Raw genomic sequence first — 21,785 nt, 5'->3', positions numbered from 1 at the left:
GCTCACTGCAAGCTCCGCCTCCCGGGTTCACGCCATTCTCCTGCCTCAGCCTCCGAGTAGCTGGGACTACAGGCGCCCGCCACCTCGCCCGGCTAGTTTTTTGTATTTTTTAGTAGAGACGGGGTTTCACAGTGTTAGCCAGGATGGTCTCAATCTCCTGACTTCGTGATCCGCCTGCCTCGGCCTCCCAAAGTGCTGGGATTACAGGCTTGAGCCACCGCGCCCGGCCAAAAATTTTTTTTTTTTGAGACAGAATCTCTCTCTGTCACGTAGGCTGGAGTGCAGTGGTGGGATCTTGGCTCACTGCAACCTCTGCCTCCTGGATTCAAGCAATTCTCCTGCCTCAGCCTCCTGAGTAGCTGGGACTACAGGTGCCTGTCACCGTACTTGGCTAATTTTTGTATTTTTAGTAGAGATGGGGTTTAATCATGTTGGCTAGGCTGGTCCCAAACTCCTGACCTCAAGTGATCCGCCCAGCTCGGCATCCCAAAGTGCTGGTACTACAGGCGTGAGTCACCGCACCAGGCACACAAAAAAATGTTTTTTAAGTTAGCCGGGTATGGTAGTGCATGCCTGTGGTCCTAGCTACTCAAGAGGCTGAGGTGGGAGAACTGCTTGGGCCATGGAGGTGGAGGCTGCAGTGAGCCGTGATTGTGCCACTGCACTCCAGCCTGGGTGACAGAGTGAGATGTTGTATCAAAAAAAAACCAAAAACCAAAATTCTCCTGACATTGCCTAGCAAGCAGACTGAGAATGAGGAAAAAAAAAAGAGAAGAAAAAACTTACCTGGCTGAGAGAATGAAGGAACGTTCTACACTTTCAATCTTTAATTCATTCTGATAGGCTTCTTGGGTAGGTTTTCTGACCTGGAAGAAAGCACAACAATTTGAGCTGACTCATCCTACTGAAAACCGTATCAATGAGCTGAAGTCTAATGGCCCTGGCTCTGACATCCACGACAAACCTTCCTATCCAGCTTTCTCTACTGCTATTCTCCTTCATCTACTCTATGCTCCAGATGAATTAAAAAGCCCACACGCTGGCCCACCTTTCCCACCTCCAGGACTTTGCTCACAATATGCCCTCCACCTGGAATGCTTTTCCCCTACATCTCAGCGTGGCCAAATGTGACCTATACTTTAAGGTCCACTGGCTCTTCCTCTTTTCTCCTTCTTTCCTAGCTGCTCTCAAAAGCTGCAGGCCAGTCCCTACCATGATCATCAAACACTGCAAGTTCTTTATTTTCTGAACTCCCAAAACTGTAATTGTGCCTTTATAGTGATACTCATTACTGTCTACTTTATAGGTATTTATGTGTAGTGTACTATCTTCCCAACTAGTTGCTAAGTCCCTGGGGGAGGAAAGACAATAAGAATCATGCTTCAACTTATCTTCGTATTTTCCATCAAACCCATTACTGTTTTGTTTATAGTAGTTCTCAATAAATATCTTATGAATAAATTAATGCATGAGTGAACAAATGACTATATGAATGAATAATCAAAAGCATAAACAGGCAGGGTGCACTGGCTCACGCCTGTAATCTCAGCACTTTGGGAGGCGAAGGTGGGTGGATCACTTGAGGTCAGGAGTTTGAGACCAGCCTGGTCGACATAGTGAAACCCCATCTCTATGAAAAATACAAAAATTAGCTGAGCCTGTAGTCCCAGCTACTCAAGAGGCTGAGTCAGGAGAATCTCTTAAACCTAGGAGGCAGAGGTTGCAGTGAGCTGAGATCGCACCACTGCACTCTAGCCTGGGCAACAGAGTGAGACTCTGTCACAAAAAAACGAAACAAAACAAAACAAAAAAAACCAAATGCATAAACAGTAACATATATAGAGAGAAAAATAAAGGATGTAAGAAAGATGTTTATCTTAGGGAATTTTCTGTAAGTATATCACATATTTGTTGTTGTTATTTTTAATAGAGATGGGAGTTTCACTACGTTGCCTAGGCTGGTCTCTTAACTCTTGAACTCAAGCTATCATCCTCTCTTGGCCTCCCAAAGTGCTGGGACTACAGGTGTGAGCCACTGTGCCCAGCCTTTATTTGTTTGTTTGTTTGTTTGTTTTTTTTTTGAGATAAGAGTCTCACTCTGTTGCTCTGGCTGGAGTGTAGTTGCACGATCTCAGCTCACTGAAACCTCTGCCTCCCAGGTTCAAGCGATTCTCCTGCCTCAGCCTCCTGAATAGCTGGGATTATAAGCATGTGCCACCACGCCTGGCTAATTTTTTTTTTCTTCTGTATTTTTAGTAGAGATGGAGTTTCACCACGTTGGTCAGGCTGATCTCGAACTCCTGACCTTGTAATCCACTGGCCTCAGACTTCCAAAGTGCTAGGATTATAGGCATGAGCCACCACACCCGACTTTATTTGGGTTTAAAAACAAATCACCTGGGTGGGCATGGTGGCTCACGTCTAGTAATCCCAGCACTTTGGGAGGCCAAGGCGGGCTGATCACTTGAGGTCAGGAGTTCAAGACCAGCCTGGCCAACATGGTGAAACCCGTCTCTACTGAAAATACAAAAATTAGCCAGGTGTGGTGGTGGGCACCTGTAGTCCCAGTTAGTTAGGAGACTGAGGCAGAAGAATCACTTGAACCCAGGAGGTGGAGGTTGCAGTGAGCCAAGATTGCACCACTGCACTCCAGCCTGGGTGACAGAATGAGACCCCGTCTCAGACAAAACAAAACAACAAAACAAAACAAATCATCTAACAGATGCACAGACCTTCATTCCAGCCAATGAGAGCATGTTGTTCAGTTTATACATTCCAGACTGCACTGGTGTTGTATACAGCAGGGCATCATTAAACTGAAAAGTAGAAACATTTCACGGGACAAAGTAAAGAAACACATTTCCGCTGCAAAGATTTTGACAAGATACAAGATTAAAGGATAAATACCTTAAAGGATAAATAATACCTCTTTGCTAATAGCTCTCTGAATAAAATACTTATATTCTGCTATATACACTAGAACTACCTAGAATGTTTTATTAGAATATAATTTAAAAGGCAATTTCTGGAAAACGTGCTTTATTTCCAAGTTCTGTAACAGATTTAATGTTTTTTGAATTCTAAATCCCACAAAGTTATTACAGTCTGCCTAAATAAATGATTAGAACAATTTTCCAAGTTAGAAATGGAATAAATTCCAAAAGGAAATAATCTTCTGGTTATGCATCATAGCAGACTTTATTTCCCATACTTGAAATTCAATTAAGCAGTATAGCCAGTTAAAGAAGCCACCAAGGCTGATATGTGAAGGTACTAAGCTTATCTACCATATATAAACATCTCCTTTCCTTAAGCAACTATCCCTACCTCGGCCAAATCAGAGCTACACAAGTCCTCTTACCAGGAAAAACATTCGAGGTTGCATCACTTTCCGAGACAGCTTCATCAGAATTCCTTCTTTGAGAAAAACCTGATTCATACAAACACACCCATTTAGTCCTACCATCACAACACAACAATACAATCTCCTTTTCAACTTTCTTTCCCGAGAATTTTTTTCATGACAGACTGGGGAGCCACAGTTCCCTTGAGATTTTTTTACAGTTATAGTTAATTTTAAACCTTTAAATCATTTAGGAATCGGACAAGCAGCAGGGTTGGATAAATCCAATACTGGCCCCAGGGATACTGCATGGAGGGATATGTAATTGACTGAGCGTGTACTTGATCCTGAAGCATAACCAACATCCTGACAACTGCATTTTGTAACTTTCCTTTCATTTCCTAGGCCACTTTTGTGCTATATAAGGAGGGTCAAAATACCAATTTCCTCCCTCCCTTCATCATCTTCTCTTACATTAAAGATTTTAAATGAAATTGTCTTCAAAACTGTGTGAGGTTGCTGGCATTACACAATAAAACGATCCCATTAAATTAGATACTCTGTGGGGTCCCTTGCCGCTCCCCTAATTTAATTGGACTTACTTCATGAATGGGCTTATTCCTTTTTTTTTTTTTTTTTGAGACGGAGTCTCGCTCTGTCGCCCAGGCTGGAGTGCAGTGGCCGGATCTCAGCTCACTGAAAGCTCCGTCTCCCGGGTTCATGCTATTCTCTTGCCTCAGCCTCCTGAGTAGCTGGGACTACAGGCGCGTGCCACCTCGCCCTGCTAGTTTTTGTATTTTTTAGTAGAGACAGGGTTTCACCGTGTTAGCCAGGATGGTCTCCATCTCCTGACCTCGTGATCCGCCCGTCTCAGCCTCCCAAAGTGCTGGGATTACAGGCTTGAGCCACCGCGCCCGGCCAAATGGGCTTATTCCTAATTCAATTGTCACAGTGACTTATATCATGAATGTTTTGAACGGATAAAGTGATCAAGACTGAGAAGAGTAACAAAAACAACCTATTTTTATAACAGAAATGATAAACAGATACAGATGGTACCTAAATGCATCGTATTAAGTTTGCAAAAAGCAATCTAAAATGCTTACCCGACCAGGCTGCACAATTTCATGGTGTCCATTTAAGCTGTACTGAATTTGCATAAGTTTCTGAAAGTTGTCCTACAGAAAGACAATGGAAAGCATATGAAGGCCTGGGCTTTCAGGTTCAAGACCACACCAGCCACTGATAACAAGACACTTACTCCTTGCTTCATGGTGTCATTGGCGTGGTTGGCTACCTCTATAACAACAGCAAGGGCATCTGAAAGAGGCAGGAACAAAAGGTGCATTTAGTAATTACAATGGAAACAAATAGTTTGCAACATTAAGCAATTCCAGGGGACAAGATAGCTAGTTTACAGCAACCAACCTCTGGAGGAGCTTAGTTGACTGTGAGTAGGCAGTCAACTAAGGTTCAATGAAGGCAAAACCAAACCAAACCAAACACCACCACCACCACCAAAAACCTGGTCAAAACAATATATAGGGAAATAATGAGCTAAAAGAAGACTCTAAAGAGACACTGTAGACCATGTTTATTAACAGTATGAATGTCAGGGTTGTTTTATGCTGTGATTTGATTATCCTATTCAAGTTTACAAGGATAAGGATGGGATTTCACCCGGAAGATAAGGACCATCCAAGTATAAACTATCTTGGAGAAAAGGATTGTGAGGGAAAAGGATCTTGATATAGGAAATGAAAATTACGAGAAATGACTAAGATCAGATCTCAGTCTCTTAATCTGATTCTAAGAGGCATGAATTAGAAATGGGGGAAATGCTGGCCGGGCGCGGTGGCTCAAGCCTGTAATCCCAGCACTTTGGGAGGCCGAGACGGGCGGATCACGAGGTCAGGAGATCGAGACCATCCTGGCTAACACGGTGAAACCCCATCTCTACTAAAAAAAAATACAAAAATCTAGCCGGGCGAGGAGGCGGGCGCCTGTAGTCCCAGCTACTGCGGAGGCTGAGGCAGGAGAATGGCGTAAACCCGGGAGGCAGAGCTTGCAGTGAGCTGAGATCCGGCCACTGCACTCCAGCCCGGGCGACAGAGCAAGACTCCGTCTCAAAAAAAAAAAAAAAAAATAGAAATGGGGGAAATGCCCCATGGAAGCATCCTAGATCTTAGGAATTTGCAAGTGTCATTTTGTGAGCTGGGTTATTAGCTTCATGGGCCTATCTGTGTTTTATTCTTTTTATTAACCCTTTGCCTTTAGCAAAGTGTTTTTCCATACTCCAGCCTTGTTATCTTTGTAACTAGGTCTAAAGGAAAAAGTTTGCATTTTGTCAGGTTTGGGGCTGTAGTTATTCTCAACTCAGGGCCACAGTGCTCCCTTAGGGACATGTAAACATGTGTAAAGACAATTTTTGGTTGTCACAATGACCAGGAAGATCCACTGGTTTTCAGTGGGTAGGAGGCAGGGATGCTAAACTCCACGCACTACTCATTAGAAACCCACACAAAGATTATTCAGTACAATACGACAGTAGCATTCCCACCGAGGAAAACTGGTAGAGTGTTAGAAAGGGAAGCATCTCCTCCCAAGGCTGCTGTAGCAGTGACAGTGGTCATCAACAAAACGACTATTAAATAAAAGACTGTCTGGGGTGGTGGCTTACGCCTGTAATCCTAACACTTTGGAAGGCTGAGGTGGGCGGATCATTTGAGCTCAGGAGTTCGAGACCAGTCTCAGCAATAAGGTAAAACCTTGTTTCCACAAAAAATCCAAAAATTAGCCAGGCGTCGTGGCTCATGTCTGCAGTCCCAGCAATTTGGGGCGCTGAGATGGGAGACTCATTTGAGCCCAGGGGGTCAAGGTTGCAGTGAGCCCAGATCACACCACGGCACCCCAGCCTAGGTGACAAAATGAGGCCCTTTCTCAAAAAAAAAAAAATCAAAAACAACAACAAATCAATTTCTGAAAAGGGGTTGAGGTGTTTTGGTCTAGTTATTGTAATCTACCAAAGGACAGTCTTCCTGGAGGTTTCTGTATTCTTTCAACATGTATCATCGTCACTATTATTAAAAGAAAGCATGTTTTCCTTATAGAGAGACCCCGACTATATATCAGTTTTTTTGTTTTGTTTTGTTTTTGTTTTTTTGTTTTTTTTTGAGACAGAGTCTTGCTCTGTCTCCCAGGCTGAAGTGCAGTGGCATGATCTCGGCTCACTGCAATCTCCACCTCTCAGATTCAAGCAATTCTCCTGCCTCAGTCTCCTGGGTAGCTGGGATGACAGGCGCACACCAGTATGCTCAGCTAATTTTTGTATTTTTAGTAGAGACGGGGTTTTGCCATGTTGGCAGGGCTGGTCTCAAACTCCTGACCTCAGTGATCCACCAGCCTCGGCCTCCCAAAGTGCTGGGATTACAGGTGTGAGCCACGGTGCTCAGCCATATATCAGAATTTACAGCGCCTGGTACCCTCTTCACAGCAGGTATTCAAGAGGTTACCTTAGACACATTTCCTGCTTTCTGGCCTGCTGGAATTCCCAGTGGACAAGGGAGAGATGCCTTAAGATTTAATGGATGACAAGGCTGCTGCTGCTACTTGGTCACCTGGTCTCCCAAGCTCTACCTTCCCCACTCCATTCTGTGATTCTACTTTCCCCATGTCAGCCCTGATGCCTCTATTCCTTTAACTCTTCTCCCTACCTTTCAAAGTTATACTTGCCTCACCTTCCCTTACCCTTGGAGTCTCATCCACACTGCTCACCACTCTTTTTTTCTTGAGACAGAGTCTTGCTCTGTCGCCCAGGCTGGAGTGCAGCTGTGGGATCTTGGCTCACTGCAACCTCCATCTCCCAGGTTCAAGCGATTCTCATGCCTCAGCTACTGAGTAGCTGGGATTACAGGCATGCACCACCACACCCCACTAATTTTTGTATTTTTAGTAGCAAAGGGTTTCGCCATGTTGCCGAGGCTGCTCTTGAACTCCTGACCTCAAGTGATCCACCTGCTTCAGCCTCCCAAAATGCTGGGATTACAGGCGTGAGCCACCGCGCCCAGCCACTGCTCACCATATGATTGCTGTGCCTCTGGCCATACAGTGGGCCTCACTGTTCACTGGTTTTCTCATCTGTCTTTGCTGTAGCATGTAATTTTCTTTAAATAAGCTCCTTAATCTCTGACCCTGAATTTGTTTTATGTGTGAAATTGACCTAATAACTCACTTTCATTGAAGGCAGAAGCCCAGGACCCAGGACAGATGTTTTCTTTCTATTCTATAAGTTCTATATACAATTTGTGTCCTCAGGAGAGGGGCTGCCATCAGGAATGCTCGTTTTTCCTCCCCCCATTCTCCCACTCATCTCCAGTCCTACTTTTTCCTGTAAAGCTTCCCTGCCTCTTCAACCTTCATACTTTTCTCTGTCATCCAAATAATTCTGTCCTGCTTGGTGCACCCTTACTTTGAAGTCCTTTGCTTTGTTCTTTATTTGATGGGTATTATCAACTTTTTCATCAAATAGATATGATCACTGAAGACAGGAAACTTGTCAGATCCCCAACCACAAACTTTTCCTTTAAAAACACCCACCTTTAAAAGCATAATGTAGGCCGGGCGCGGTGGCTCAAGCCTGTAATCCCAGCACTTTGGGAGGCCGAGACGGGCGGATCACGAGGTCAGGAGATTGAGACCATCCTGGCTAACACGGTGAAACCTCGTCTCTACTAAAAAATACAAAAAAACTAGCCGGGCGAGGTGGTGGGCGCCTGTAGTCCCAGCTACTCCGGAGGCTGAGGCAGGAGAATAGCGTGAACCCGGGAGGCAGAGCTTGCAGTGAGCTGAGATCCGGCCACTGCACTCCAGCCTGGGCGACAGAGCGAGACTCCGTCTCAAAAAAAAAAAAAAAAAAAAAAAAGCATAATGTATACAAATAGAAGATGTTAGAGAAGTGAAATGATTAAGAGAATAAATAAAAATCTCTATCAAAATGGTTAAAAATGTTCACTTTTTATTCTGCAAATGTAAAGGATATACAAGAATGTGATCAGGCTGGGTGTGATGGCTCACGCCTGTCATCTCAGCCTTTGGAAGGCCGAGGCGGGCTGATCACTTGAGATCAGGAGCTCGAGACCAGCCTGGGCAAGACAGTAAAACCCTATCTCTACAAAAAAAACAAAAATTAGCAGGGTGTGATGGTGTGCACCTGTAATCCTGACTACTTGGAGGCTGAGGCAAGAGAATCACTTGAGCCCAGGAAGGTGAGGCTGCAGTGAGCTGTGTTCGTGCCACTGCACTCCAGCCTAGGTGACAAAGTGAGACTCTGTCTCAAAAAATTAAAATAACAATAATAATAATATGATAGAAATTCATAAAATTAATAGACTTGTTTAATATGTTTCTGCAGTTAGAACCAGGGGTTGCTGGGCATGGTGGCTCATGCCTGTAATCCCAGCACTTTGGGAGGCTGAGGTGGGCAGATCACTTGAGGTCAAGAGTTCGAGACCAGCCTGGCCAATAAGGTGAAACTAAAAATACAAAAATTAGCTGGGCATGGTGGTGCATGCCTGTAATCCCAGCTACTTGGGGGGCTGAGGCAGGAGAACTGCTTGAACCCAGGAGGTGGAGGTTGCTGTAAGCCGAGATTGTGCCACTGAACTCCAGCCTGGGTGACAGAGTGAGACTCTGTCTCAAACAAAAAAAAGAACAAGGGATAGACCTGTGACATTTGAAAGAGGTTGTTGGGGTTAAACAGAAACACCCAAACAGAATTAATCTGTGTATATGTGTCTGTTATCTGCAAGAGAGGGAGAGAGAGAGATTGTGAGGGAGAGAGACACTGACAGGCAGACAGACACAGGAACTCCAATTATCCCACTAGTTATGAGTCCCTCATGATGTAATGGACTGTTTCCCTTAAGTACTACTATGGGGGAGGGAAGGCTGATTAATATCCTATTGTTAAACAGTCCCAGAATAATATGCTTTTATAGACTCATCCCTGCTTTGTAGTTTAGTCACTTCATGGACTCATGATTTTGAAGCTTGACGACCTTGCAGATCTTCTGGGTCAATCCCTGTTTTTGAAAGACAAAGAAATGGACCTCTATGGAAACTGAATATGGCACAAGCACAGAGTGACTGAGCACAGGAGGGCAAAGCTTCCTGACCTCAGCCACCACGCTGGCTCCCCTCACAACCAGTCGCAAGAGGTTGGTTCTCATGCAGGGCTGACTTTGGGTCTCCCCTATCCATATAATCTCACCTATCCCCAGCACTGCTTTACTACTTATCTGGTTCTATGTGAATCTGCTCAAAATGGAGTTTTCAGGAAGGCCTCAAGTCTTTTTTTTGAGAAAGAGTCTCGCCCAGGCTGGAGTGCAGTGGTGCAATCTCAGCTCACTGCAACTTCTGCCTTCCAGGTTCAAGTGATTCTCCTGCCTCAGCCTCCCAAGAAGCTGGAATTACAGACGTGCACCACCACGCCTGGCTAGTTTTTGTATTTTTTTTAGTAGAGAAGGGGTTTCACCATGTTGGCCAGGCTAGTCTCAAACTCTTTACCTCAGGTGATCCACCCGCCTCGGCCTCCCAAAGTGCTGGGATTACAGGTGTGAGCCACCGCACCTGGCCTTCAAGTCATATGAATAGAGTTTGTAACAGATTTTGTCATCAATATATTTTTACTTTCTACCCCTACCTAAATAAACATAATATAAAAACTTCTGCAACCACAAAAGTTATTTACCTTGAGTGTCTCTGTAATCTCCAGCATCTTCTATGAGATTCTTCAAATAATCTAGAAAAGAAGAAAAAAAAGTATTTGAGTACAATAAACCAGTGAGCCCCAAACACATATCTTTCTTTTTCAATACTTCCGTTAGTCTTGCTAGTTAATATACATGCTAGTCCAACTTGGGCTAACTTGTGAAAAAATAAAGCCCTGAGATCAATTTGAAATCAAGACATAGCATCAGAGCTAGAAAGAGCCTTGGAGGAAACACTGGTTATTTTAGAGATGAGGAATCAGATTACTGAGCAAAGGATCTCACCCAAGTCACATAACCTCTTGGTGGCAGAACCAGCATGAGAATTCAGGTCTTCTAAGGCATTAATTCAATCCCTAAAAGACTCCTGGATTTGTTAATCTAAGAGTCTAACAATGCTCAGGACACCAAGGGAACTCACTATATGTATTTAAACAGGTGGTTTTCAAATGGGGACAAATTTGAGCCCCAGGGTACATCTGGCAATGTCTGGAGACAGTTGTGGTTGTCATAACTGGGGAAAAGGGGGTGCTACTGTGGCTAGTGGTTAGAAGTCAGAGATGTAGACTGGACTCGGTGGCTCATGCCTGTAATCCTAGCCCTTTGGGAGGCCAAAGGGGGTGGATCACTTGAAGTCAGGAGTTCAAGACCAGCATGGCCAACATGGGGAAACCCCATCTCTACTACACACAAACACACACACACACACACACACACACACACACCCGGCAGAGATGCTGCTAAATATCTTATAATGCAGCCCTGCAACAACAAAAAAATTATCTGACCCCAAGTATCAATGGGCCTGAAGTTGAGAAACCTTAGTTTGGATGAAGATAGTCTGTATATAAGCAATGTGGTATATAGTAGTTCTTATAATACAGAAAAAAACTGAGGCAATAGAGGAACCTATATTTAATAAATCTTTGACACCAAGGACAGTCATGGAATTTTAAGGCAATACTTCCTTCTCTGTTGAGAAATGCTGGATGGTCTCCCATTACCTGTGAAATTAATACAAATTCCTCCCTGGAATTTAAAGCCCCCTGCTACATAGTCCCTATCAATTTTTCTCTCTCTCTTGCTACTGCCTAAAATGGGCCCTTTGTCCTGATTAAATTTGATTCTGTGCAACCCCTTAAACACTCCCCATGTGTCCCCTGGCTTCACACCTTTTGTCCCTAATTGTTCCTTTTTCTCGATCCCTTTCTCTGTCTCGCATATACAAATTCTACTCATATTCTTCAAGGCTCTTCTTAAATCCCACTTCTCTTACAAAATGTCCATTTGAAAGAAACATTTTCTCCCTTTGAGTAACACATGACACAGCATTCTCACTTTATGCTTCTATTATTTTCTTTTTCATTAGACTCAAAGCTCCTTGTGAGCAAGTCATCCAATACATCTTTCTCTCTCACACAGCACTTAGCCAGGGGCTTTGCACAAAAGGGACAACAAATGCTTACTGAATAAAAACAATTCACTTACTCATTTAAGACAGAGTCTCACCCTGTCACCCAGGCTGGAGCACAGCAGTGCAATCATTGCTCACTACAGCCTCAAGTTCCTGGACTCAAGCAATCCTCCTGCCTCTGCCTCCCAAATAGCTATGACTACTGGTGTGTGCCTCCATGTCTGCCTTTTTTTTTTTTTTTTTTTTTTTTTTTTTTTTCAGAGACAGGGTCTCGCTTTGTTGCCCAGGCTGGTCTTTAACTCCTGGCCTCAAACAATCCCCCGGCCTTAGCCTACCAAACTGCTGGGATTACAGGCGGTGAGCCACTGCACCTGGCCAATAATATATTACTTTTAAGTTAGGATTGTATTTTAGTTGAGGTAAAAGGCAATAAATGCTGAAACCAATTCTAATGCCAGTGGGAACTGAGAAAATGAAAGGAGAAAAGGGGTGTTCAGAAACTGAATGTATCTTTATCAGACCCAACTGCTAGTTAGTACTATTATGGAATAGATACAACTTCACCTCATGGATTTATGAAATCATGCTCAAAGGAACAAAGGAAAACGTGGGTATCAGTGTCAGATCTTCAAATGTAACAGATGACACAAGCACACGCCCAAGTGCTGAAACTTCGTAAATCTTTAAGACAGTGATCTAAGAGCCTGTGTGAGTCTAGACGTGCACATTATAAATATCCAGCACTGGCAATAAGCCAAGGTGAGATGTTATGTATAAACATATTAAGCTTCCCTGCACCATGGCATAGGTTCTATCTTGCCAGAAACCATCGCTAGCAATTTAGATCTTAATCTGAATGAAGAGAGCATCCGCCCCAAAATATAAAGGAAAAATGAAGCAGGCACACAAAAAAATTTAAAAACCCAAATTAACAAAATACATAAGATATACATTACACTTAGCCTTATCTGGAGATGAAAATAAACTTATTCTCACTCTGACCCCACTCAGAATGCATTCAATATATTACATAAGCTGTGTTTTCTGAGTGCAAACATTTAACATTTCTATGGCTGAAAGTTGACAGGGTTGGGGAGACAAACTTACCCTCCCTATTAGATGTTCTCAAACCCTTAAGCTACCTCATTAATCAAGTGATTTTCCTTAAGCTGTTAGTTAGCTGAAGAGTGTGGAAAGGAACACAGATTTACCTAAATATCAGACTCATGGCGAGTTCCTATTTTGTCTTAAATTTCTGTTCTTTAATACAGAAGTATACCAATGAAAACAAAGACACTTCTCTAAACCAAAAGGGTTACCCAGAAGATGTCCATATTAGGAAATCCTGACCTCAGAATCACTACGCTGAGTCTGATAAGCTTCTAAGTTGCATTTTCTTTGCTTGTACTCAAACATTAACTTTTACAAACACAGTTTAAATACACTGAGCAGAAAACCCACCATTAATACATTGCAACATCATGCTATTAATCAAGGAAGTAATGGAGTTAGGTTTACCCTCCTTGCCAATTTTTAAAAATATCTTAATGGTCTCCAAAATTCAACTCTCCAACTTATTCATCCATCCATCTATTCATCCATCATCCATCCATCCATCCATATTTTTAGGGCATCTTCTTGCTGTATATCTTTTTGAGGACTTTTACCTTGGCAAAGAGAGTAGGACCAAGATCTCCTTCAACAGTTAAGAATCACCTGGGGCCTTAACTGCAGCATAAGAATGTGACTGATCACCCTGAGTCAGATGGGAGGAACAGTGAAACCAGTAGCGGCTCCCGTGACTGTCATAACCCAGGTGAAACCCAGGAAAGGAGACCAGACAGACACGCCTATATTGGTCATAGGGAACCATCTATTACCTATCATTTAGGACCTGGTATGCGGCAGAAGCTTTCCTAATAACAACGAAGAGAGCGGTCATTTCAGTTTGCCACGTTAGACTGGTAGGATTCTATGACCTTTCTGTTCCTGCCAAAACAAATTGAGCATTATTCAAAACTTCACTAATAAAACTGCCTCAAATGCCACTGAGGTTATTTTTATCAAAGGGAAAAAAAGCAAATGTTGGTTCAGTGTGTAGGTACACTACAAAATGTACTCTCTGGCCACCAGGTGGCATCACTGATTAATAAAAATTAATGAACTCCATCACCATCACCCAACACGAGCGGCAAAAAATTAACTGGAACACAACATACTATGTGCAACTTTCAGGGATATGCAAGTTACTTTTTTTTTTTTTTTTGGAGGAAGGTCTCGCTCTGTTGCATAGGCTGGAGTGTGCAGTGGTGTGATCAGTGCTCATTGTAGCTTCGATCTCCCGGGCTCAAGTGGTTGTCCCACACCTCAGCCTCCCAAGTAGCTAGGACAACAGACCTGTATTACCACGTTGGGCTAAGTTTTTTATTTTTTTGTAGAGAAGAGGTCTATGTTGCCCAGGTTGGTCTTGAACTCCTGAACTCAAGTGATTCTCTCACCCTGGCCTCCCAAAGTGCTGGGATTATAGGTGTGAGCCATGGTGCCAGTACAAGTTAATTTTGTTCTCACATAAAATGCCCAAGGTCATCGGGCACGGTGGCTCATGCCTGTAATTCCAGCACTTTGGGAGGCCGAGGTGGGCAGATCACGAGGTCAAGAGTTTGAGACCAGCCCGGCCAACATGGTGAAACCTCTGTCTCTACTAAGAATACAAAAATTAGCCAGGCATGGGGGTGCGTGCCTGTAATCCCAGCTACTTGGGAGGCTCAGGCAGGAGACTTGCTTGAACCTGGGAGGCAGAGATTGCAGTGAGCTGAGATCACGCCACTGCACTCCAGCCTGGGCAACAGAGCAAGACTCTGTCTCAGGAACACCACCAACAACAAAAAATGCCCAAGGCCGAGCGTAGTGGCTCATGCCTGTAATCCCAGTACTTTGGGAGGCTGAGGTGTGCAGATCACTTGAGGTCAGGAGTTTGAGACTAGCCTGGCCAATATGGTGAAACCCCATCTCTACGAAAAATATAAAAATCAGCCAGGTGTGGTAGCGGGCACCTGTAATCCCAGCTACTCAGGAGACTGAGGCAGGAGGATTGCTTGAACCCAGGAGGTGGAGTTTGCAGTGAAACGAGATCATGCCACTACACTCTAGTCTGGATGACAGAGCGTGACTGTCTCAAAAAAAAAAAAAAAAAAAAAGAGAGAAAGGATGAGGACCCAATATATACTATATCTTGTTGGAGATCTAAGTTTTCTGTATAAGGGTTCCCAGGGAGCCTTACCACCACTCATTGATTACCTAATCAATATATAACCAACTTAGAGCAGAAACTAGTCGGAAGTACTGTTAACCATTACTAAAAACTAGTCATCTGTGGGAATCTGGAACTTTTTGCATTCAACACTCAGTCAGATTCCTGGACTGTGCACTGAGAAATGTTTGGCAGCAAAGCACAGAGGAAATGAGTGTATAGGAGGGATAACATTCCAAAGTCAAGTGTTTTGAATTTGAGAACATGTCTTGCTTTGTATTTTTCAGATTTCTTCTTTCCTCCATAAATATGTAGTGGGATCAGCAACACATACAGAATTATGGGATCCAGAGAAAAGTAAGTCTAGTCAATAAGCCTTTGTAAAGTTTTACGAAGTTTCAGATTTCGCGAGAAACAACCTAAAATTAGCCTGACTTGTGAAACAAAGTACTGATCATTTTAAATACCAAAAACAAGCATCAAGTGTCAAGTTACAAAACATACTGACACTTCAAGGCAGCTTGGTGAAGTGGTCAAGAGCCCTTGCTCTGGAATTAGAAGACGGCCAGGTGCAATGGCTCATGCCTGTAATCCCAGCACTATGGGAGGCCGAGGTGGGAGGATACAGCCTAGGCACACAGTGAGACCCATCTCTAAGTCTTTAGATGATGATGATGTTATGATGATGATGATGATAACAATAAAGACAGAAATGCTTACTCTGCCTGGTCCAGCCATGTCTAGTCGAGGCATGGGACTTTGGCCATGCCCCGTAGCATTTTTTTGTGTTGATATCCTCATACATAAAATAACTAGGTTGAACAAGAATGAAAACTGTTTTCATTCTAAAATATCATGAAATATATTTTGTCGAATAATAAAATAAAAAATGAAAAATTTGAAAAATTAAATAATGAGGAAAACTTAAACCATGAACACCTCTTTGAGAAAAATGATTACTAAACTATTTCCTTGTTTTTATAAATGCTTGATTTGACTTAAAAACCATCCTGGGGTATATCATACAGTGCTTAGGTATTCTGTTAGCTCTTTAGTGTATTTAATTTGTTTTGCCTATTTATATAAGTAGGATGGCAATACATCCTAATTTCCCCATATAATCTTGCCTTATACTTGCTGTCCAGGCATAATTATAAATACTGTCCTCTTTTACTTTTGTAAGTTAATGGGTTTGGATTATAAGTAACACTGATTAGTACTGTCAGCTGTGGTGGCTCACACCTGTAATCTCAGAACTTTGGGAGGCTGAAGTGGGCAGATCACCTGATGTCAGGAGTTTGAGACCAGACTAGCCAACATGGCAAAAACCTATCTCTACTGTAAATACAAAAATTAGCTGGGGGTAGTGGCGCACACCTGAAATCCCAGCTACTAGGGAGGTGGAGGCAGGAGGATCGCTTGAACCCAGAAGGCAGAGGTTGCAGTGAGCTGAGATTGTGCCACTGCACTCCAGCCTGGGTGACAGAGCAAGACTCTGTCTCAAAAAAAAAAAAAAAAAAAAATAGGCCAGGCGCAGTGGCTCAAGCCTATAATCCCAGCACTTTGGGAGGCCGAGGCGGGAAGATCACGAGGTCTGGAGTTCGAGACCACGCTGACCAACATGGTGAAACCCCCGTCTCTACTAAAAATACAAAAATTAGCCAGGCATGGTGGCATGTGCCTGTAGTCCTAGCTGCCAGGAGGCTGAGGCAGGAGAATTGCTTGAACCCGGGAGGCGGAGGTTGAAGTGAGTTGAGATCGTGTCACTGCACTCCAGCAAGGGCGACACAAGTGAGAGTTCGTCTCAAAACAAACAAACAAAAATTAAAATGAATAAATAAACAAAGCATGCGTTCTTCCATATTTCAGATTATTTCCTTGGGATCAAGGAGAATAATTTTTTTTTGCTTCATGATTTGTGACATAGAAAAAAACTAAAGTTAAAAAAAATTTTAGGCTGGGCCACCATGGTGGCTCATGTCTGTAATCCCAACACTTTGGGAGGGTGATGGAGGTGGATCACCTGAGGTCAGGAGTTCAAGACCAGCCTGGCCAATATAGCGAAATCCTGTCTCTACTAAAAATACAAAATTGGTAGGACATGGTGGTGTGCGCCTATAATTCCAGCTACTCGGGAGGATGAGGCAGGAAAATTGCTTGAACCCTGGAGGCACAGGTTGCAGTGAGCTGAGATCGCACCACTGCACTCCAGCCTTGGGTGACAGAGCTAGACTCCATCTCAACAACAACAACAACAAAAAGTTTTTAAATTATTTTTGAGTGCTTGATACATATCACAAAAAACCTTTTCTAAAGGGATGTGAAAATTTTAAATACAAATATATGAGAATATCAGTTTTAGTAAATGCCAGTTTTGTGTGTTGCAGTTTTTTATTGCTAGTAAAATGATAACCTGTTTTATTTGATATTTATCCCTCGAAGGACATGATACACCACGATATATTTATTATGTGCTTTTTTTCTAAGTCATATTTGTTCATATTTTTAGTCTAGATGTCTATTTTTAGTATTTGTACTGAAATGAAAATTTCCTAGAGGTACACATTCTGATGTGCTATTTGCCTTTTTACTTTGACTATATTTTAAACTTTTATAATATTTTAATGTTACTATAATGGTGCAAAGGTGCCTCAAAAGATAAAATAAATAAAATAAAATGAAAAGTGTCAATATTTTCATTTACAGGCTGGGTGCTGTGGCTCACCCCTGTAATCCCAGCACTCTGGGAGGCTGAAGCGAACAGATCACTCGAGGTCAGTTGTTCGAGACCAGCCTGGCTAACGTGGTGAAACCCCATCTCTACTGAAAATACAAAAAATTAGCCGGGCGTGGTGGTGGGCACCTGTAATCCCAGCTACTAGGGAGGCTGAGGCTGCAGAATTGCTTAAACCCAGGAGGCGAAGGTTGCAGTGAGCCAGGGTCGCGTAACTGCACTCCAGCCTGGGCAGTAAGAGTGAAACTCTGCCTCAAAAAAAAAAAAAAAAAAAAAAAAAGAGAAAGATATATATTCCTTTATAATTGCTTTATTTTTCTGGGCCTACAAAACTATCTTTCCTCCTGTCTTCATTTTAGAGTTTCAATAAATAGCCAATTTTATAATTCTTCATATTTAGTTCTGATTTTAATTGTAGTATATGTATTAATGTAGGGATCTTGATTTGTTTTTCAAATTATTGTTATTTTGAGATGGAGTCTCTCCTGTTGCCCAGGCGGGAATGCAGTGGCATGATCTTGGCTCACTGCAACCTCTGCCTCCTGGGTTCAAGGGATTCTCCTACCTCAGCCTCCCCAGTAACTAGGACGACAGACATGTGTCATCACGCCCAGCTAATTTTTGTATTTTCAGTAGAAATGAGGTTGCACCACGCTGGCTATTTTTCAAATTATTAATAGGTTATTTAAAAAACAATCTTTTCTTTTCATATTGTCTTGGGTTTTCTACTTTGTCATACATTAGATTCCTATAAACACAGTCAATTTCAAGTTACTTCCTTATTCCATAAAGAATAATTCATTTTATAAAAAAATCAGTAGATCTATTCTTGCAGTGGTATTGTGTAACTTTAATTGTTGATGCCTTAGAGTATGTATCGACTGGCATTTGCCTCCTAGAATTATTATTTAACAATGTACATATCCTATTTATTTCTATGCACAACATCATTTTGACAAGTAATGATAAAACTCCAAAATTCGAAGTTAACTTTAATGAGAATATGTAACGTCATGAATATATTAGAAGCTAAGTAAATGGTACTACAGTGTAAGGTATCATTTTATACACAAATGCTAAAACTGTGGCCTTCCTGAAGACAGAAAGCCTGATTTTAATTATTGTTATAGCCCCTGCACCTAGAACAAGATCTGGTACGCTGGGCGCAGTGGCTCACACCTGTCATCCCAGCACTTTGGAAGGCTGAGGCAGGTGGATCACCTGAGAACAGGAGTTTGAGACCAACCTAGCCAATGTGGTGAAATCCTGTCTCCACTAAAAATACAAAAATTAGCTGGGCGTGGTGGATCACGTCTGTAATTCCAGCTACTCGGGAGGCTCAGGTGGGAGAACTGCTTGAACCCGGGAGGCAGAGGTTGCAGTGAGCTGAGATTGCACCATTGCACACGAGCCTGGGCAACAGAGTGAGACTCAGTCTCAAAAAAAAAAAAAAAATTGCTCTGGCCTTTGGCTCTAGTTCTTCTGCTTCTCAAATACTCATTCAATTCTAGTCCTTGAATATGTATGTGGCCTAGAGCCACCTCTTATAGAGGTGGTGCTTGCCTAAGTTAGAAAATGTGATCTTGGGAGGGGCACGGTGGCTCATGCCTGTAATCCCAGCACTTGGGGAGGCCAAAGTGGGCAGATCACATGAGGTCAGGAATTTGAGACCAGCCTGGCCAACATGGTGAAACCTTGTCTCTAATAAAAATACAAAAATTAGCTGGGCCTGGTGGCATGCGCCTGCAGTCCCAGCTACTCGGGAGGCTAAGGTAGGAGAATCGCTTGAACCTGGGAAGTGGAGGTTGTACAGCCTGAGCGACAGAGTGAGACTCTGTGTCAAAAAAAAAAAAAAAAGAAAAGAAAATGCGATCTTTCTGGGCTCTCAGGTTGCCTTTCTGTGAATTAGAAAAGGTCCCTTTCCTGGGCCAATGCACCCCCTCCTCACCAGGGAACAAAACATGGCAAGGAAAGTGCAGGCTGGATTTGAAGCACAGGCAGACATCCTTGTCCAAGAATTACGTAAGGAAGCCCTGGTCTATCCTAGACTTTGACACAACCCTGGTCCTGAGGCGGCATCCCCACAGAACTCACAAACCAAACCCAACTCCAGGCTCATCCTAAGGTAAAATTTTGACACAGATCTCATGATAGATGGTATCTCCCTAGGTCCCTTTTTAATGGGATAGTCCAGCTAGGCATATCCAGAATGTCCTAAGGAGAGGCAAACTGCAAAAGTCAATATACACTATTTTGACTTGACTTGTCCGAGACTGCCTTTCTTTCTTCAATTTTTTTTTTTTTTTTTTTTTTAAAGACAGGGTTTCCTTCTGTTGCCCAGGCTGGAGTTCTATGACTCACTGCAGCCTCGACCAACCTCGACCTACTGGGCTCAAGCTATCCTCCTGTCTCAGCCTCCCGAGTGCCTGAGACTACAGGTGTGTGCCACCATGCACGGCTAATTTTTTTTTTTTTTTTTTTTTAAAGAAGCGAGGTCTCCCTATGTTGCCCAGCCTAGTCTCGAACTCCTGAGCTCAACGGATCCTTCTGCCTCGGCCTCTCAAAGAGCTGGGATTACAGGTGTGAGCCACTCTGCCTGGCCTGAAACTGCTCTTCTTAGTGGATACATTTTCTAGTAGCTGCCAGTGTATTAAGCAGGAATCTTAAGTGTACGGAAATGGCCTTGGCACAGTCAAGCTACATTTAAAAGAAGTTCTTACCCATATTTGGTTTGTACCACCCTGAGTATCAACAAGCAAACTTAGGTTTAGGGAGATAAGCACATTTTATTACCCAACAGCCAAGCGAAGAATAAAGCAAATATAAGCACCACAGTTCAAATTTGACTAAAGTTCAGTGTTTTCTCCAACTGAAACAGGTCCTGATGAGAGCCCCAATTCTGACAAAAACTGCCAGAGAAACTTTAGCAACACATTCTGCTTGCTATAGCTCTGGCAAGACAAGTCCCAGCAACAGAGGCATTTGGCTACTTGTAGGAAATCTGGGTCAAATCTGCACTTAGAATTGGAAAAAGAATGGCTTGGTAGGCCGGGCGCGGTGGCTCAAGCCTGTAATCCTAGCACTTTGGGAGGCCGAGACGGGCGGATCACGAGGTCAGGAGATCGAGACCATCCTGACTAACACGGTGAAACCCCGTCTCTACTAAAAACTACAAAAAACTAGCCGGGCGAGGTGGCGGCACCTGTAGTCCCAGCTACTCGGGAGGCTGAGGCAGGAGAATGGCGTGAACCCGGGAGGCGGGCCTGCAGTGAGCTGAGATCCGCCACAGCACTCCAGCTGGGTGACAGCGCGAGACTCCGTCTCAAAAAAAAAAAAAAAAAAAAAAGAATGGCTTGGTAGCAATGTCCATGGTAGAAATCAGGGTATCTGCAAATGTGGATGGCAAAAAGAGGCACACAAACCAACCCATCCTATTTTCACTAACCTCTAGGTGAAAAATAGGATTTTCTCCCATCATAAATGGAGGTGCAAACCACAACAATATCTGTGATATCTGTGACTTTATCACCACAGCTATTTTTATAGCATATTACAGTTGTGGCAGACATCTTACCCCTCTCAGCACTCTTCTCACCCCTACCTCAAAATCATGGTAGTTATTACATCTGCCACCAGATCTTATTTAATGCAGTACTAAAGAAGTATAGGCATTAATTACTATGTCACAATTAAAAAATATTTTATTACTGTGATTGCGGTAGAGCAAAAAAAAAAAAAATTTTTTTTTTAATAACTGTACTTCAGCCCAATTGGTTTTCCCTTTAATCTTACGTAGTTTTTTCAGCACTTAAAAAAAATTATTCTGAGAAGTGCTCATAGGCTATATCAGATTGCCAGAAGAATCTAGGCACAAAAAAATTTAAGAACCACTATTCTACAGAGAAACTAAGATTACATTTAAAAGCTCTAAGCTAATAAAACAGGTGGATGAAATGTGCTACCCTTGATCTTAGCCAAAAGGCCAAGAAGTGATGATGAAATGTGCTTACCTCACATACCCTAAACACTTTCCATAGCATTAAAATATTTCATGGACGGCTGGGCGTAGTGGCTCATGCCTATAATTCCAGCACTTTAGGAGGCTGAGGTATAAGGATCCCCTGAACCCAGGAATTCAAGATGAGCCTGGGCAACATAATGAGATCCCATCTCTACAAAAAAAAATACAAAAAAATTAGCTGGGTATGGTGATGCATGCCTATAGCCACAGCTACTTGGCAGGCTGAAGTGGGAGAATCTCTTGAGTCTGGAAGGTT

At 42.9% G+C, this 21,785-nt stretch overlaps 1 protein-coding gene across 2 annotated transcripts in view; it reads right to left on the bottom strand.

The window, feature by feature from the left end:
* Positions 1 to 21,785, bottom strand: part of FGD6 (FYVE, RhoGEF and PH domain containing 6) — a 135,792-nt gene that overhangs the window by 25,175 nt on the left and 88,832 nt on the right. For both annotated transcript variants that reach the window (XR_004439669.1, XM_033221024.1), the window contains exons 9-14: positions 10,092 to 10,142; positions 4,605 to 4,663; positions 4,450 to 4,521; positions 3,362 to 3,430; positions 2,733 to 2,816; positions 787 to 866 (exon numbers count right to left, since the gene is read on the bottom strand). Coding sequence is in view for 1 of the 2 variants with exons in the window: in XM_033221024.1 (XP_033076915.1) it covers positions 787 to 866; positions 2,733 to 2,816; positions 3,362 to 3,430; positions 4,450 to 4,521; positions 4,605 to 4,663; positions 10,092 to 10,142 (415 nt within the window). In the remaining variant the exon portion in view is untranslated. The remainder of the gene's footprint in view (positions 1 to 786; positions 867 to 2,732; positions 2,817 to 3,361; positions 3,431 to 4,449; positions 4,522 to 4,604; positions 4,664 to 10,091; positions 10,143 to 21,785) is intronic.

Source organism: Trachypithecus francoisi, unplaced genomic scaffold, assembly GCF_009764315.1.
Source record: "Trachypithecus francoisi isolate TF-2019V2 unplaced genomic scaffold, Tfra_2.0 Lachesis_group11, whole genome shotgun sequence".
In the NCBI taxonomy this organism is placed as follows: domain Eukaryota; kingdom Metazoa; phylum Chordata; class Mammalia; order Primates; family Cercopithecidae; genus Trachypithecus; species Trachypithecus francoisi.
The sequence above is the reverse complement of the archived record's forward strand: the minus strand, read 5'-3'. Positions and strand labels throughout refer to the sequence as shown.